Source organism: Helianthus annuus, chromosome 3 (assembly GCF_002127325.2).
Source record: "Helianthus annuus cultivar XRQ/B chromosome 3, HanXRQr2.0-SUNRISE, whole genome shotgun sequence".
Taxonomy (NCBI): domain Eukaryota; kingdom Viridiplantae; phylum Streptophyta; class Magnoliopsida; order Asterales; family Asteraceae; genus Helianthus; species Helianthus annuus.
Genome location: NC_035435.2, coordinates 148,092,914 through 148,109,071, shown reverse-complemented (window position 1 = coordinate 148,109,071; position 16,158 = coordinate 148,092,914). Strand labels below are relative to the sequence as shown.

Genomic DNA, 16,158 nt, shown 5'->3' with positions numbered 1-16,158 from the left:
CTCGAGAGTACCAGTAGCATACTTTACCCTGCGCGCTTCAAGGCATTCACACATTTCGAACACAGATTCTAGTTTCTCAAACCAGTGTAGGAGACCTACTGCTCCTTCAGTTCCGCTAAAAGTAGTGGGTCGGCAGTCCATAAAGGTCTTAAAAGTGCACACCGGTGCCTGAGCATATTGACCTAAGGTAGGTGAAAGAAAGATAGAGTTTAACACAAAGGTTGGTTCACGAGAGTAGGATCCTAAGATCCTAGGATAAGTTCGGGCTGCAGGATATACCTCCTGCGTGTGCAGCTGCGAGTGCTGCGGCAACTCGTTCGTTGATCAAAGCCGTCAACTGGGCTTGTGTCATGTTAACGCGTCCAGACATGATTCTTCATAACAAGAGTAATACGAGTGAGAGGGGTTCGCGAAAGTACGATAGTAGGACAGAGTAAGCACGTACGTGTTCAAACGACAGTAGTTATACTAATCAAGCATACCATGAGCAATGTAATACGTAACTAACAAGTAGGCAATATACACATATCATATCACCTAGAATGTCGAGCCTTGCATGTGGAGTGGAGCGTCGTTGTGGACCGTTGAGCACTAAACCGGTTATAGTCTGGTTTTAACAAAAACGTTTCCCCTTTATCAAAACCAAGTTCACTATAACCAATGGCTCTGATACCAATCTGTCACACCCCCAAAATCCACCCGCGGAGTACTACCGCTTGGAGGCGTGACTGACCAGGATCCAGCCACCAATCATACTGAACAAGCATATAAATAATCATAAAAGTTTAACCAATACGATTGGTGTTTCAAAACAAACAAGTTTAAGTTGTAAGCGGAAGCATAAGTCTCAAAAGTAAAACATAAGTTCAAATGTTTTCAAGTTTAACAAGGTACGCAGCAATCCGTGTCCCACAACGACTCTCCTCCATGCAAGCTCCAGCTGAGTACCTATGGTCCTGCAAAGCATGTAGTAACGAGTCAACAACTAGTTGAGTGAGTTCACAGTGGTTGTTCGTTTTAGTTGTTTCGAAAACAGTTTCCTTTATCTGGCATCCTGCCGTGGGGATTACCCCATAGTTTAAAAACGTGACTTGTTCATTCCCAGTTACTCCGGCACTCCAGCCGTGGGGGCTACCCCATGTTAGTTATCAGGCATTTCGGCCGTGGGGGCTACCCCATGCGTACACTAGACTCGTTACCATATCGACTGCTGACTGTAGTCATGTTTATGTGCCCTGAAAACCATCAATGTCTATCATCATTGACGTGCCCCAGATCCATTAGTTCACGCCCGTCCTCTGCGGCACGGTGTGAGGTTTGTCAGACCTAAATAGCGCTATCTAACTAATGACCCGCTCGCCATTGGCCCGGCGATTAAGTCGATACAACAAGGAGGGACTTCGTGATAGAGTTTTAGTCTAGTACGAGTTATCCGTCCATCTGGACGAGGAATCACATTCCTGAACCATAGCCGTCCTACCCAAGGAGGACGAGGAACCCACGTTCCTTAACCCCGTTCCCAATCCCAGGGAATCCCATGCTTTGTAGAGGGTGTGAACTCACCTTGGTTTGCTCGGTAGTAACACAGAAAGTCAATCAAATTGCAGGTAATCAATTAGGTCCTATCACAGATATTATTCGTATCAGATTCAAGCCAAGCAGTGCACGAATGTTCAACACGTATTGTACACAGGTATTGATCATGGCAAACACGTTTAACATTAACAGCTCACAGTTAACAGTCATACACAGTCCAAGGTCTAAGTGTGAGGCCCTAACAGTTGGGCTCGTGATAACAGGCCCAAACAATACGTCAACAGTAATACAGAAGCCCATAAGCCTGGCCCATAATTAAGCAAGCCCATAAGTGTGGTTTCGAGTCGCAACCGGACTCGCAAGCATGGTTTCGAGTCATGCTGTTTGTGTTGATCATGGGTGGTTGCGAGTCGCAACCTATGTCGCAACCATGGTTTCGGCTCGTCATGCTAAGGTCTCGAGTCGCAACGGGACTCGTAACCTGTGTCGCAACCTGTGGTCTCGGCTTGTCATGTTATGGTTGCGAGTCGTAACCAGATGTTCTCGACTCGCAATTGGTGTCGCAACGTGGAGGTTTCGAGTCGCAACCAGGGGTCTCGACTCCCCAACAGTTGCTGATTCTGCACAGTTGTACTATCCAATAGAATTTGAATGTCATGCAACACAAATATTGTACTATCCACTAAAACATGTTTTGTTGTCTAAACCCTTGCTAAAATGGATCAAACATGGCAGAATTCAAATATTCAACACACATTCATATGATATTCAACAAGTTCTTCATATATTCAAGTCATGTTCATGTTCATCATATATCCAAAAGACATATTCATAACACATTTAACCCTTGTTCAAGCACACTATGCATTTATCCTAATTATAACATGAACAACTATCAAACACTTGAACCAAAGGCTACAATTCGGTCCTTTATTAACCCGATTACATGACAAATACAAACCGATTTCATGCTCCTTAAAACTAGTGGTTCAACCTCCTTTAAACACAAAGCATCAACAATCCGAATTCAAGCATGTTAACCGGTTCATTATTATCATACATGTAATATCATCTTTTGACAACAAACAACTATTTTCTATCTAGCAAACATCTTTATCATAGATAGACAATCATCAAGCCAACACATATTATCATTCAACCTCATTACACATCAACAACAAACCGAAATACAATGTGAGTCACTAACCGGTTAAGAGGTATGAAAGGTGAACTCCAAATGTTGATTTCCAAGCTTGAACCGAAATCCTAGTGCTAACCGATTGGATCCGAAAATGATGTGTGTTTGTGTTCTTAGGGTTTTAGTGAGAGGGAAAGTATGAGAGTGTGAGTGTGTGTAGTCCAAGGAAATGGTGAGTGTGGTCATGAGTGTAGTATTTATACTAGTTCTTCATGATCCACCCTAAAGGGCTTACCAAAACCGGTTAGAGGAGGTCACGGCCCAAAGGCCCAAATCGGTCACTATTCACTCGAGACCTCATGGTCCCGAGTCGGGTCCTTGTCGTCTCGAGTTGGGTTCTCGGCTCACGTATACACATACATATATGCATACAAACACAACACATAATCACATAAAACTTCACATTTATTATTACGTTAACAAGGTAACTAGTCACATAGCGTTCAAGCACGTTACATCAAGGCACAAGAAAGGTTCTAGATTTCGGGTTGTCACAATTGATCTCTTACTAGCACATATTCAGTACACCAACTTGGATGAAAATTCACTTGGTAACTCAAGTAACTACATAGATTTGGCATTTTGTGTTTTAGAAGTTACATGAATGGTTCATGTGCTTTGTCACGTATCAAAACTGAAACTGAACTTTAGTTTGAGACTCAAAAATCAAACCAAAACCACAACTCTTTATTTTTTTTGAAAGGTAAACTTCATTAAAAAAGAACCGCCGACCCAAGCCGGGCCGACACCAAACAACCGACCAACTCACATATTAACAAAGGAACACCAATCCCACCATTCTATCTCTTTATATCTAGATCTATTTACAAACCACAAAAGCCCCAAAGCCTTGATCTCGCTAATTATTCTATCTTTATCGGAATGTTGGAGAATTTAGCATTGTTCCTAGCTCGCCAAAGGCTCCAGCAAGCAATCGACATAATCCCTTGAACCGCGTCTTTCTTTTTATCGGAAAATCTAAGCTCTTTAGGTCTTTTAGAGAGAGCGAAAATGCTAGGAATCTTGCACCAAGAGCTAATAAAGTTCCACACGATCGAAGCCGAAAGACACCCAATGAATAAATGCTCTGAATTTTCTTCATTCGAGTTACAAAACGGGCACGAATCGTCTTCGACCTGAATGTTCCTTCTTTTAAGCGCAGCCGCCGTAGGGATTTTATCCATCTCCATTCTCCACATATGTATGTTAACTTTGGCTGGAATCCACCTACACCAATCCAAAATAAAAACATCTCCCTGAGAATCTTCCGCTAACAGCAGCCGTTTGGCTGATTTGACTAAAAAACCACCAACCGGGTCAGCGGACCACACCCACCGATCACTTGCAGCCGACATTTGAACCCCGAAAACCAAGGAACTAAGCTGATCGATACTAGACTGCAGCTCTGCTGCAGAGGAGACCGATCTCCAGCTCCATAAAACAGTCCGATCTTCTCCAAGACTCCTAATTCTATCCGAAACTTTGCACTTTTTATCCATCTCCCAGCTGAAAAGATCCGGAAATATTAGTTTAAGAGGCTCATCTAATAACCACGGATCTTAACCAAAACGCCACTTCTTCACCATTGCCTACAACACCCTTTAAAAAATTTCTTAAAGGACGTTCGCCCACCTTTGTATTAATGAAAATCCTAGCGATACTATTTCACACTCCGTTGAGAGACTTCTTAAAAGGAATACATTCCCAACCCCCCCCCCCCTATACGAGTGAAAGGCGTCGACAACTCTCTTCCAAAGATTATTGTTTTCCATTTTATACCTCCATCCCCACTTCGTCAAAAGAGCCGTATTAACCTCTTGTAATTTGCTTAAACCAAGGCCCCCTTTGTTTTTGTGGCGAGCAACTTTATCCCAAGCGACCCAATGCATTTTCCTTTCCTTCAAATTTCCACCCCAAAGGAAACTCTTGATCATGGATTCCAAGCCGGCAATGACTTTTTTTGGAGCTTTATAGAGTGAAAAATAGTAAGTCGGAAGATGAGGACCAAACGACCCCCTATTGATAAGAGATGTGACTTCCATTTAGCTAAACGAGCCCTAAAGATCTCCACCACCGGTTGCCAATTAGAGATCCGGTTCATGTTGGCTCCGACTTTAAGGCCTAGGTACTTGAAAGGAAGGCAATCCGGTTTACAACCCACTTCATTAGCCATGCTCCCTAATTCCTCCGAACCCACTCCAATCCCATATAAATTAGATTTATCCAAGTTAATCTTGAGACCCGAACATATATGAAAACATCTAATAATTCTCACTATGTTCAATATCTCATTTTTAGACCATTCCCCCACCATGATAGCGTCATCCGCGTACAAAAGGTGCGTCATGATCGGCCCGTTATTGGGAGAGACAATACCTTTTAAAATGCCCGCCTCCTTAGTGTTAACCATCATACACGAAAAAGCCTCCATAACCACCAAAAAAAGAAAAAGGAGAGAGAGGATCCCCTTGTCTAAAAATAGAAAACTGAAACCAAAATGAGGAGGTCGCGAGACGCTTTAATGAAAAACATTTGGTGGTGTTTATGGACGGATACTCTAACACCCCGGCCCGAATAGGGCTGACGTGTCACCTAATACAGTAATCAGAGACATTTCAAACTTAACTCAAATAAAACATTAACTCCAAAGATTTAAAAATCTAAAACCACACAACGTTCTTAACGAAAATAAAAATGTCTAAAATTTAAATAGCAAATTTATTTAAACTCCTTATTTCCAACTCTAGCCATTTAGTTTTCTCTCCTCACTTTTCCCCATATCCCCCCCCCCCCCCGAGTACCTATTTAAGAAACAAGAGAAAACAACAAAAGAAACACGGTTGAGCCAAAAATTGCCCAGTAACGGAAAAACAATAGCAATAACGGTAACGGTCAATACGGTATTCGATCAATGGTGACACGATACTATGACAATAACAATGTAACGATACAGTCAACACTAATCAATGGTCAATCAATACGATAAGAATCTATGTGGAAATACCCATGTGAGCCAGTGTCAATAAACAGTAAACAATAATATGTACATTAGCTGCAGACTAATATCTTAGGATTGATCCATACGCTATGTAAAGGGGATGTGGGCACACACACCTATCCCAATACCAATACAATAACAATAATATCTTAGGATTGATCCATACGCTTCTCAATAATCAATGAACAATAAATTCTAATATAGAGACGCCGTGAACTAATTGCACCGTTACGGATGGTGCACGTCATCAGTGCGGAATGATGACGCCCTATGTCCCCATAGGTGGATGTGCTCGGGTATTGAGGTCAATAAAACGGTAAACTTAAGTCAAGACAGCTAGTATAATAATGCACTTCTATGGCAATAAATCAATGATCAATGGGAACATGCGATAATGAATTTAAGGATTTAATCTATCACATGTGAATCAATGAAAACAATTCAATTCCATACTAGATACTAAACTAATAATAGGAAGCAATGATACGGTGGGATGAACTAGATACTACGAGTGATATAAAACGCTACAAGAAAAGACCACAAAATCCGTACCTCAGCTTAAACGATAATAGCAAAAAACTCAACGACGTCCTTAACTATCACCAAAGCCTACATAACCATTACAGATACAAACGTGGTGCAGCATGCGGGCGTCATATTTGGTAAACTTATTTTGTATTATAATTCAAACTAGTTTATTTTACATCGCGCGTTGCGGCGAAACGAAACAAATGATAATGTAAAACAAACGTGATTTGAAAATAAAATATCTTGTTTAGAAAGCCAGAGCATTAGAACGGTTTAGTTTATCATTGTACCGTTTTATGATACAAAATGAATACTTTATTTTGAGTACAACTTCGTTTATAACAAAATTTACAACGGAATGTCGAGAGAAAAATCAAGCACAACTATGTGCTTAAGTTTTTAGAATAAAGTTATACACGTAAGTTATTAAAGAAGTATCAAATTATTTGATAAATTAATATATATTCTAAAAAAGAAAAAAAATATTAAAATTTGGTAAAGGAAATATATGGTTTTAAAAAGGAAAAAATATGTTATTAAAAGTAAATATAATAATAAAGTGTTATAATATATGAAATAAAAATAATAAGAAAAAGCTATATATTATTTTAAAAATAATATTACTATTCATCGTGCTTCCCTAACTCTATATATATATATATATATATATATATAAATAAAATATATAATTATTAAAATTTTTAAAAGTTGTCCTCTTAGTTTGTATTATATTGAGGATCGAGTTCACAAACCTAAAGGGAAGAGGTGGAAACTCATAAACATTTGTTTTTCTAAAAATAGTAGTACTCATTTCCAAAAGTCTAACCTTCCTCCTTGATTTCATCCAAAACACACTAATATTTATGAAGTTCCTACTCCACTTAATGAATACTAAGGCTCATGGCATTATAGTCTAGTGTCATCTTAGTGGTGGGATAAGGCTTATGACCATTAGGTCATGGGTTCGATTCTTACAAGGGGATTTTTCCCAAATTTATTAAGTTTCCTCCTAAATTGTTGTATCAACATTATTGCCTAGTGAAGATGGATATGATTGGGTGGTTTCGCTAGTGGAACGATGATACTCTAGTGGTCCGTCAGTAATCCAAATTTACCATTAAAAAAAATATATCAAGGGGTTTTATAATCGTGTTTTTTCTGTTTTGCTCGCAAGTTGCTTAGTTACTAGTGTTTTAATAAAATCAACCGTTAAAAATATATAATTTTGGGGTTTCAAAGTTTTCCTAGACAACAATTTTAATCTCCTATGTCTATAAATCTGGATTTTTGGCACAACCGCAAATTCACTATTGGCCATGGTTTCCATATTTATTGAAATTTTAGGTCAATTTTCTTAATAATTTAATCCAAGTTATGTCACCACATTAATTATAATGAGAACTAAACATTATTTTATAAGAAAAGGTATTCCTGAAATAATATATTGGAAAAGTAAAGTGGGATGTTGTAGGAAACGGTGTTCTTCGGGCCAGTTTTTGGATTGTTTTGATATTAACATGATAAAAATACATATTAAAAGCCTATTCAAATTTATTCAATTTGGTTTTTCAAATTCGAATCAGGTAACCTATTATAGGTATGGGGATTTTGTAATGTACATAATTTTAGAAAAATATATTAAACAAATTACTTTTTTTATCAACAGAATTTTCACATTAAACCAACTAATAATTGTCCCTATAGTTCGTAATATGGTGGTAAGGTGTTGTATAAAGATACAAACGAGCCGGCTACTCGAGCTTGCTTTGAAATGAGTCGAGCTTAAAGAAGCTCGAGTCTGGGCTCGGGCCTAAAAACAAGCTCCCTTAGTAAACTAGTCCTAGCCCGAGCTTCACTTAACGAGCTCGAGCAGGCTCACGAGCCTAAACGAGCTCATTGTTTGAATAATTTTTTAATTAGTGTATTAAACATATATTTAAATAATAACAATTACTATTATTTAAAAATTTAAAAAATAACTAAATTAGATATAAAACAATAACTACAATCAATATAAATTAATTAAAAATAACAAACGAGCCGAGCGCAAGCTTTAAAAACTACCTACGAGTCAAGCTCGAGTTTTCGAAACCAAGCTCGAGCTTTCATTAGTTAAAGAAGCTCGTGTCTAGTCAGACTCGGCTCGGCTTGGCTTGTTTGCACCCCCAATGTCTTCTCTCTATTCATGAAGTGGAGGGTTCAAATCGTAGAAGATGTTGTTTTAGGAGAATATTAGTTTGACTATTAAAAAAACCAATAATACTAAATAATGCCTATAAATAGTTACAAAACAAAAAACATTTAATATAATATTTAATTGCTTCATATATACAGCATTTCATTACAAATGCAGCTTCACCATTCTCCATTACAGTCCTACCAGCGGAGAAAATAAGACTAAGTCCATTTGCTCCGGCTACCAAAACCCTAATTCCGAGATTTGGCATCTGTGTGACTGGTATGTATGCTATTCACTCCCTTTTTTCACAATCATGCTGACCTTTTAATTAAAAAATACTACATATTTATGATCAACTTTTTTTTAATATTTTTCACAGATCAAACCTTTAAAAGTTGTGTTGAATGTTAGATCGTGTACTATTCAATTATCTAAATTATCTAATTCCAGTTACACCATTCATACAAAATATAAATATGATCAACTTTTGTTATTATGTCATCTTTAACAAAAAAAAAAAAAAAAAAAAAAAACTATGAAGTAATTTCATGTTAGATTGTCACAATAGGATTGAAAATCAATCATCATACAGAAGATGGATACAAGTAACCGGAGTCTTACTGAGGGTGCAAGTAGTGCTGCTGGTGACACCACCATGGAATCAAATGATTGGAGGGCTCAACTGCATCCGGAGTTACGACAACTCATCGTCGACAAGATGTATGTAGTTTTATTATTCCTTTTAGTTTTTATATCTTTTTGTGCAGGGTCATCCTTGAGAATTCGAGGATCATGTGCGACTAGATTAAATGGGCCTCTAAAATATAAACTTGTATATATAATAAAGTCAATAATACGGCGATAATTTTGATAACAATTATATGGGCCCACTAGCTCTCTTGTTTTATTTTTCTTTGCCGCCAACGTTTTTATTAGTCGGGTCTAGTTTAAAACTTATTTGGGTAATTGAGTTTAATTGTTCAATGGGCCTAAACTAAATCAAAAGATTGATGGGTTGAACAAATATGTTGTGTTTTCAAATTCAATTTCAGGCTTTTGTTTAAAAAATATATATAAATAAATTTAAAAATTTTGGCCCCGGGTAAAGTGGGCTGTGGGCGGTCGCCCACTTTGCCCCTCCCATGGGCCGACCTTGTTTTTGTGCTATGATGATTTGATTATGCTGAGCTGCTTGAGTGGTTCTCTAAATTTCGAAAATGATGTTTACTTTCTAAAATTTCTGCTAATTATTTGAATTATTTTGACTTGTGTGTGTCGACCTTGTGTAGAGCTGATACCTTTAAGAGTCATGCTCCATCCTTAGGACACAGCGAACTTATGGAACAAGCTGTGAGTTTTGAAAAGTCGAATTACATTGCTGCCACAAGCCAGGTCTGCTGTGTTCTCTATATTGTATTAATAGTTTTGTAATTTTTGCTTGTGTTGAATAAAGATATTGCAGTTGAGCCAAGGTACTTCAAAATAGGAAAAGAAAGTGATATTATATATGTGGTATACCGTAGCGTATCATGGGACCTAAAGTCATGTAATTTATTTGGTTTGCAGTCTGAATATATACAGCAGACATCACTGAAGACAGCAGCTCAGACTAGCAATCCAAATAGTGGAGATCAAAAGGTGTTGTAATCTTCATCACAAGTCCCTTTTGAGTTGGACAAAATCGTCACCATATTCCTAAGCCAATGTTTACTTTTGCTTATCTTCGCAATGATTTGAAAATATAAAATCTTTTTGTAAAAACGCGTTACTTAAAAAATATCAATCAATTGTCAAATGTGTATGCAAGTATGCAACGTTATTGCGTTTAATCATGCTTGTGTTGCCGATCTCTTGTTTATACTAGATTTGCGCTTTTAATATTGTTCCGTTTGAATAGCATTGACATAATGACTTGAAATGATAAGCAACTATGAGTCGGAACGTTGATCTCTTTCCATTTACAGGCTCTATGACCTTGATATTATTTCTCTTTCCAATTCAGGGTGCAACTGACGGTGTCGATGACCCTACCTTGGAATCTGGTGATTGGAGAGCTCAACTAGAAGCAGATTCACGACAAATCTTCGTGAACAAGATGTATGTATACTTATATTATTCCTTTCGATTTCTTCTCTTTTTGTGCACTTAAAGTTTGGTTATGCTGACATATTTGCATTATTTTGACTGACATATGTTGATCTTGTGTAGAACGGAAACCTTGAAGAGGTGTCTTCCATTCGCCGGAGATAAGGAACTACAGGATATAGCTGTGTGGTTTGAAGAGAAGACTTATACCGTCGCCACAAGCCAAGTTTGTTGTGTTCTTTATATCATATATAATAATAGTTTATAGTTTTTGCTTTTTTTCTTCTATGGAATGAAGATTTTGCAAGTCTTCATGTTCAGATTATCCAAGTACTTCAAATAAGAGAATGAAGTGATATCATTGTGGGACCTAAAATCATGCAATTTATTTGGTTTGCAGTCTAATTATTTACGGGAGTTATCCGTGAAGATGCTGGCTATAGACCCCATGCAATCGAAATCTGATGCCAACAGTGTAAACCCGTGGGTGTTAGATTTGATACAAGACTGGAAAGAGGAAGTGTATCAAAAGGTGTTGTATGCTATCTTGCATTTTTTTTTTAAAGTAGTAAAAGCACCTCACATCTCAATTTGCATTTGGTTGACGAAATTCATCAACATTACTCTAAACCAAAGTTTACTTCTTTTTTCGCACGCATCTTTTAATATGAAATATCGATCAAATGTCAAGAGTGTATACAAGTTTGTGCCGTTATTACTGTTCCAATTGAATAGCATTAAGCAACTATAAAAGTGGGGGGGGGGGGGTATGTTTTTTTACAATTTAATTTTTTGATAAACCATGAGTGGTAATATCAATATTTTTCCAATTATAGGCGCTATATGACCTGGATTCTTTTTTCTTCTGGTTACAGATAAAAGCTATGAAAGACCTGTATCTACAAGATTTGAATGTCATGCACCAGAACTCTCTTTCCAAATTGCTACAGGTAAGTTAATGTCTCGTATAAAAAATGGAAATCTTTTCGGTTCAAAAGAATGTGTAATCGTTTAAAGGATAACATGTTAATTTACAAAAGCATACGGAAAAGTCATTTGATGAAAAACCTTTTGTTGTCCAGCATGATTCCCGTCAGCAGCCAGATAACGAGCCGCTTGAGATACTGATAAGATAATAAATGGGTCTTTAGACCATGTGTAGTGGTTAAACAAAATAATGCCCCCACCATAGGGCATTATTCGACACGTGGCAGTCCAGTCAGCATGGGGCGTTATTGCAAAAGTGGCGTAGTGGGAATAATGCCTCATAATGCCCCTTCCAATCATTAAACAAAAAAAAAAAAAGCAAACTACTATCATTGGCCAGTCAAACCTTATCCACTCCCATTGGCCCATGCAATTCCTTTTCAGCGTTATCATAAAAACGCCAAACTCAACTTTGTGAATTTTTTTTATAAAAAAAGCCCATGTAATGGTGGTGGGGGCTTTCCGGGCGTTTTTTTTTTCAATCTTTTTAAAAATAACGCCCCACTACGGGTGGTCTTATATTGTATGCATTACAAAGGTGAAGGTTTTAAGCATGTTACTATCATGCCCAAAAGACATCCATGTATAAGATTCAGCTCTAAATATGGTACCTGGCCGAATTGCTTAAATGGTGCTTAATTTGGTATCTTACTTGGAATCCTGGCAACAAATATAGTTGTTAACTTCCATGCTTTTACATTTTTGATTAAAAAAAACTTATCTTAATTTGAATGTTATATGGTAAAAATGTCGTTTATGTTTATAAACTTTAGTCATTAAAGTTTCGTTTTTGATTCGGGAATTTAGTTTTGTATCTTTAATGGATGTCCTGTCATGAAAATTCGATAATTATGTGTTGTTTAAGTAGGAGGTTTTTCATAGTTTTTTTTTAAAAGATCTCATGGTAAGATTGTTTTATGTAGTCTGTTGCGTGTTTGTTCAAATTTGACTTGACCCTTTAAAATACAACCAAGTTTTGTATATGATTCCCAAAATTTTCATGTCTAGAACTTATTTAATAACACAAACACCACTAACATGAAGTTAGAGGTGTTTCATGCACCATTCCATCAAGAACTCGACAAATGACTTAAACAACACTCTCCTTTATAAAAGATTTGAGAATGATGGAAAAGACGAGAATTAGAATGGTGTATTTGGATTTTAAAAGGGTAAAACGTCACTTTATATGGATTTAATACTTTTTAACATTTGTTACACATAATTTCAAACGACATAACGTTTAGCAAACAACAAAATCATATCCATAAGGATACCCTGCTTCCTTGACCATGGTGTTGACGCAGGGACTTCGACTCTTATGGTAGTCGTCGTGGAAATGATGAAGTAATGGCGAGTGGAACCTTTGCCAATATAAAACTTCAATTTTTATATTCAGTTTTTTTTTTAAATGTATGCCACTCGCTAAAACAAATTTTATACTAGATACGCGATGCAATGTTGATACTTTTATACTAGTGGGATCCGTGCATTGCGGCGGGTGTCCCTACTGATATAGAATTCAATTATGATGCCTATTCCAAAAACCACAGCCCATTTTGAACTTCTAACATATTATTCCATTAAATAAAAAATAGCCGTAGAACCTATAAGGTCAGAAACATGCAAAGAAAGTCTCGAATTTCCATATGAAGAGCCAAGTTTATTAAATCACAAGGAGCTGCAGATGAGAGGGCGCAGTCTATGGTCACATATCACCCATCGGAGAAGAAGACAAGATATATTTGATACTAAAAATGGTCTGTTAATGTTTGGTTTGATGATTTAGTTTTAAGGGTGGGAATTTAATATATAAAAGGTTTTCACTTCATCATATGGTATCAAATCCCTCCATTGAGGTGTAAACCAAACGTAATCTAAGCGTTTGATAACGCATGTGGCCTTAGGGAAGTCGTTAGGCAAAAACCAAAGATTCATATACGATCAATCATCATATCCAACGAATGAAAGTAACATTCAAGATAAAATAATTGTACCAATTTTTTTCTTTACTTAAAAAAAGCATCGTCTAAAAGAGTCCACCCAAGCAAAGGTGGTTGAGCAGCCACCTCACCAGGGGAGGAGCTTAGAGGAGGCCGGACCGGGCCTCGGCCCGTGCGGTTTTTTCGCCTAGTAGTGTTAAATTTCAGGTTTTCGAGAATTTTTTTAAATGTGTATTGGTTCGGCCCAGGCTGATTTTATCTCCAAAAAACATCGGCCCATGCTGAGTTTTAGGTCAAGATCCGCCACTGCACCTCACCATCAGCAAGCATCACAAAGGTATGATGATGAACCATTCACCATTCACCATTGTGGAGCTCAAACACATTAGTCATGCTCATATCATAGGGCCGGTGTCGTGCTCCATCCCAACATAGGCTTTCGTTGTCACCCAAGCCACACCTGGCAGAACCCTTGATCTTACATCTCAAACCTGGAAATTAACCGTTGGCTCCTAGTTCAAAGCCAGTTGCCAGCTACCTAAAACACCGCTATGCATGCATCATCATTTAAAACCAATAGCCACTTGTTATCAATGTTCAACATCAGCTCATGTGACATCAAAAAAGGGTGTATGTATCAAAAATAAATATAAAAGGGAAAACAACACCTAAATAGAAACAAATTTTAAACTTTTCTCTGGTTTTTTCAACCAGACTTTAAATTAGGTGCAGAGGAAAACTTACAATTTATTACTCATTTTATCAACGAACGTTATTTTAGCTAATTTACCCGCACATGGTGCTGAGCCGCTGGATGGCGTTGTGCCAATGACACATTCATGAGCCAAAACCTTTCGAATCTAAAACGCCTTAAGAGATGCAACAGAAAATTAAACATGGCATAAAGGAAAAAGGCATTACAAAGTAGTGTCATAAATTTAAAGCCAATGTTAAAGAACACAAATGATCCACACAAAAATACAATGTTTACTTCCATTAATATACCAGTTCTTTAAGGCGCCCATGTCCTTTAAGGCGCAACTCCAAACCATCATATGCAGATATAATTTCTGCAACATTAAAGTTCTAGAAAAAAAAAAAGTTGTTTTAAAACAAACTAACCGGTTCATTCGTTAACTCATTGTGAAGCAATGTGGGAAACCTGCCCAACTAATGGGAAACCGTAAAGAACATGAAAAAAACAAGTATTAATCACGTATTCATGCCAAGGAGACGTAAGTAGATCATAGAGTTGAACATACTAGCTTGTAATATACATAACCAATGTGAAATCATGAAAAAAATGTTGGAAGTGAATACATCTTTGATCTGAACTCTATTCTTAACACATTTGGTTCGCATGTTCCAATCTAAAACGAGTTTTTATCAGTTACCACAGCCACTATGAAGCCAACATCAACCAATCACTCAAATTGTCCCTTCCTTGACGCCACGGCGGTGGTGGTTCTACCTTCTACGTGAAATCGTCGGCTTGGAAAAGTGGAAAACCCTAGGGGCGGTTTATAAAGTAAAACCCATATGAATTCGCGTCTCAATGTGAAGGTACACCACAAATTGAATGGTGGTTTCATGAATCACATTAATTTCTTCAATTGCACCACAAATTGAATGGGAGGTTTCATACATTTCATTCGAGGCTCACTGGAAGATTAAACTGGTTCAATTGTTCATGGGAGAGAAACGAGATGAAAATATAAAAAACCATGATCCTGCGTTTCATTTCATTTAACAGGGAGAGGAGAGGGAAAATGAGGGAAAAATGAAGAAAATATGACCAAATATGACCATATTTTCATCCTCCCAAATTGGAGAGATTAGGAAAGAAAATTGTCCTTCCCCTCCCCTATTAAATGAGACTCGGGAACATATAATCGAAGAAGTAATTGGCAAAGACATTCAGAACGGAGGGTTTCACACTAATGGGTGATGAAGCTAGGATTTCTCTCTTTATCGTTTTCTCTCCTAATGTCTCTTGGCTTTCCTTGTCATTGAGTAGGGTATAGTAAAGCTTTGGACCGGAGGAGGGCTTGTCAATTTTACCCTCAAACCATCTTAAAACTTTGTACACTTTACAACTTCAACCCCTCTCAAAGGGCTTTGACTTCGTTGTACATGCTACTTCAAGACTTGTGTCTATGGCAAATTACCAAATGGTAAAAAGCTCAGTTCTCTTAATAAAGTAGTATAGATGTAGATATAGATATCTCGTTTATTTAGTCTTTTTTAATAGTACTTTATACATGTAAGAGTTGATGCACTGCTAATACTTTTATATATTTTAATACAAAATTATAATAATAAAACATAACATTGGTTATTCTATTTATGTAGTATGTGAAACTCAACGAACTTAAAGTATTAGGTTTGTCCAATCATAGGTTAGTGCTAAAAGTTGGTTTGCCAGTAATGCTATTACGTAACATTGACCAAGAAAATGGTTTGTGTAATGGAATAAGAATACAGGTAAAAAAACGAATAACCCTGCTATAGAAGCAGATATAATATCAGAAGGAAGTATCGGTACACGCACCTATATACCTAGAATTAATTTGACACCTTCGGGTAAGAAGATTCCTTTTAGGTTTCAAATAAGGCAATTTCCATTAGTCATATGTTTCGCAATGAAAAGCAACAAAAGCCAAGGACAATCACTATCTAGGGTTGGTTTGTACCTGAATCAGTC

The 16,158-nt window shown here is 37.2% G+C and overlaps 1 protein-coding gene across 1 annotated transcript; it reads left to right on the top strand.

The window, feature by feature from the left end:
* The first annotated feature begins 9,019 nt into the window (after positions 1-9,019).
* LOC118490524 (mediator of RNA polymerase II transcription subunit 15a-like) lies at positions 9,020-11,660 on the top strand. Its single transcript, XM_035988212.1, has 8 exons — positions 9,020-9,159; positions 9,729-9,831; positions 10,006-10,077; positions 10,442-10,536; positions 10,648-10,750; positions 10,925-11,056; positions 11,400-11,474; positions 11,607-11,660. The coding sequence occupies exons 1-8, from the start codon at positions 9,035-9,037 to the stop codon at positions 11,658-11,660; spliced, it is 759 nt and encodes a 252-aa protein (XP_035844105.1). The 5' UTR covers positions 9,020-9,034.
* Positions 11,661-16,158: the final 4,498 nt, after the last annotated feature.

Excerpts from the sequence above, each read along its gene's own strand:
- LOC118490524 (XM_035988212.1), top strand. The coding sequence starts at position 9,035 with ATGGATACAAGTAACCGGAGTCTTACTGAGGGTGCAAGTAGTGCTGCT. Across the intron at positions 10,751-10,924 it reads ATACCGTCGCCACAAGCCAA|TCTAATTATTTACGGGAGTT; the intron begins GTTTGTTGTGTT and ends TTTGGTTTGCAG. Across the intron at positions 11,475-11,606 it reads CTCTTTCCAAATTGCTACAG|CATGATTCCCGTCAGCAGCC; the intron begins GTAAGTTAATGT and ends TTTGTTGTCCAG.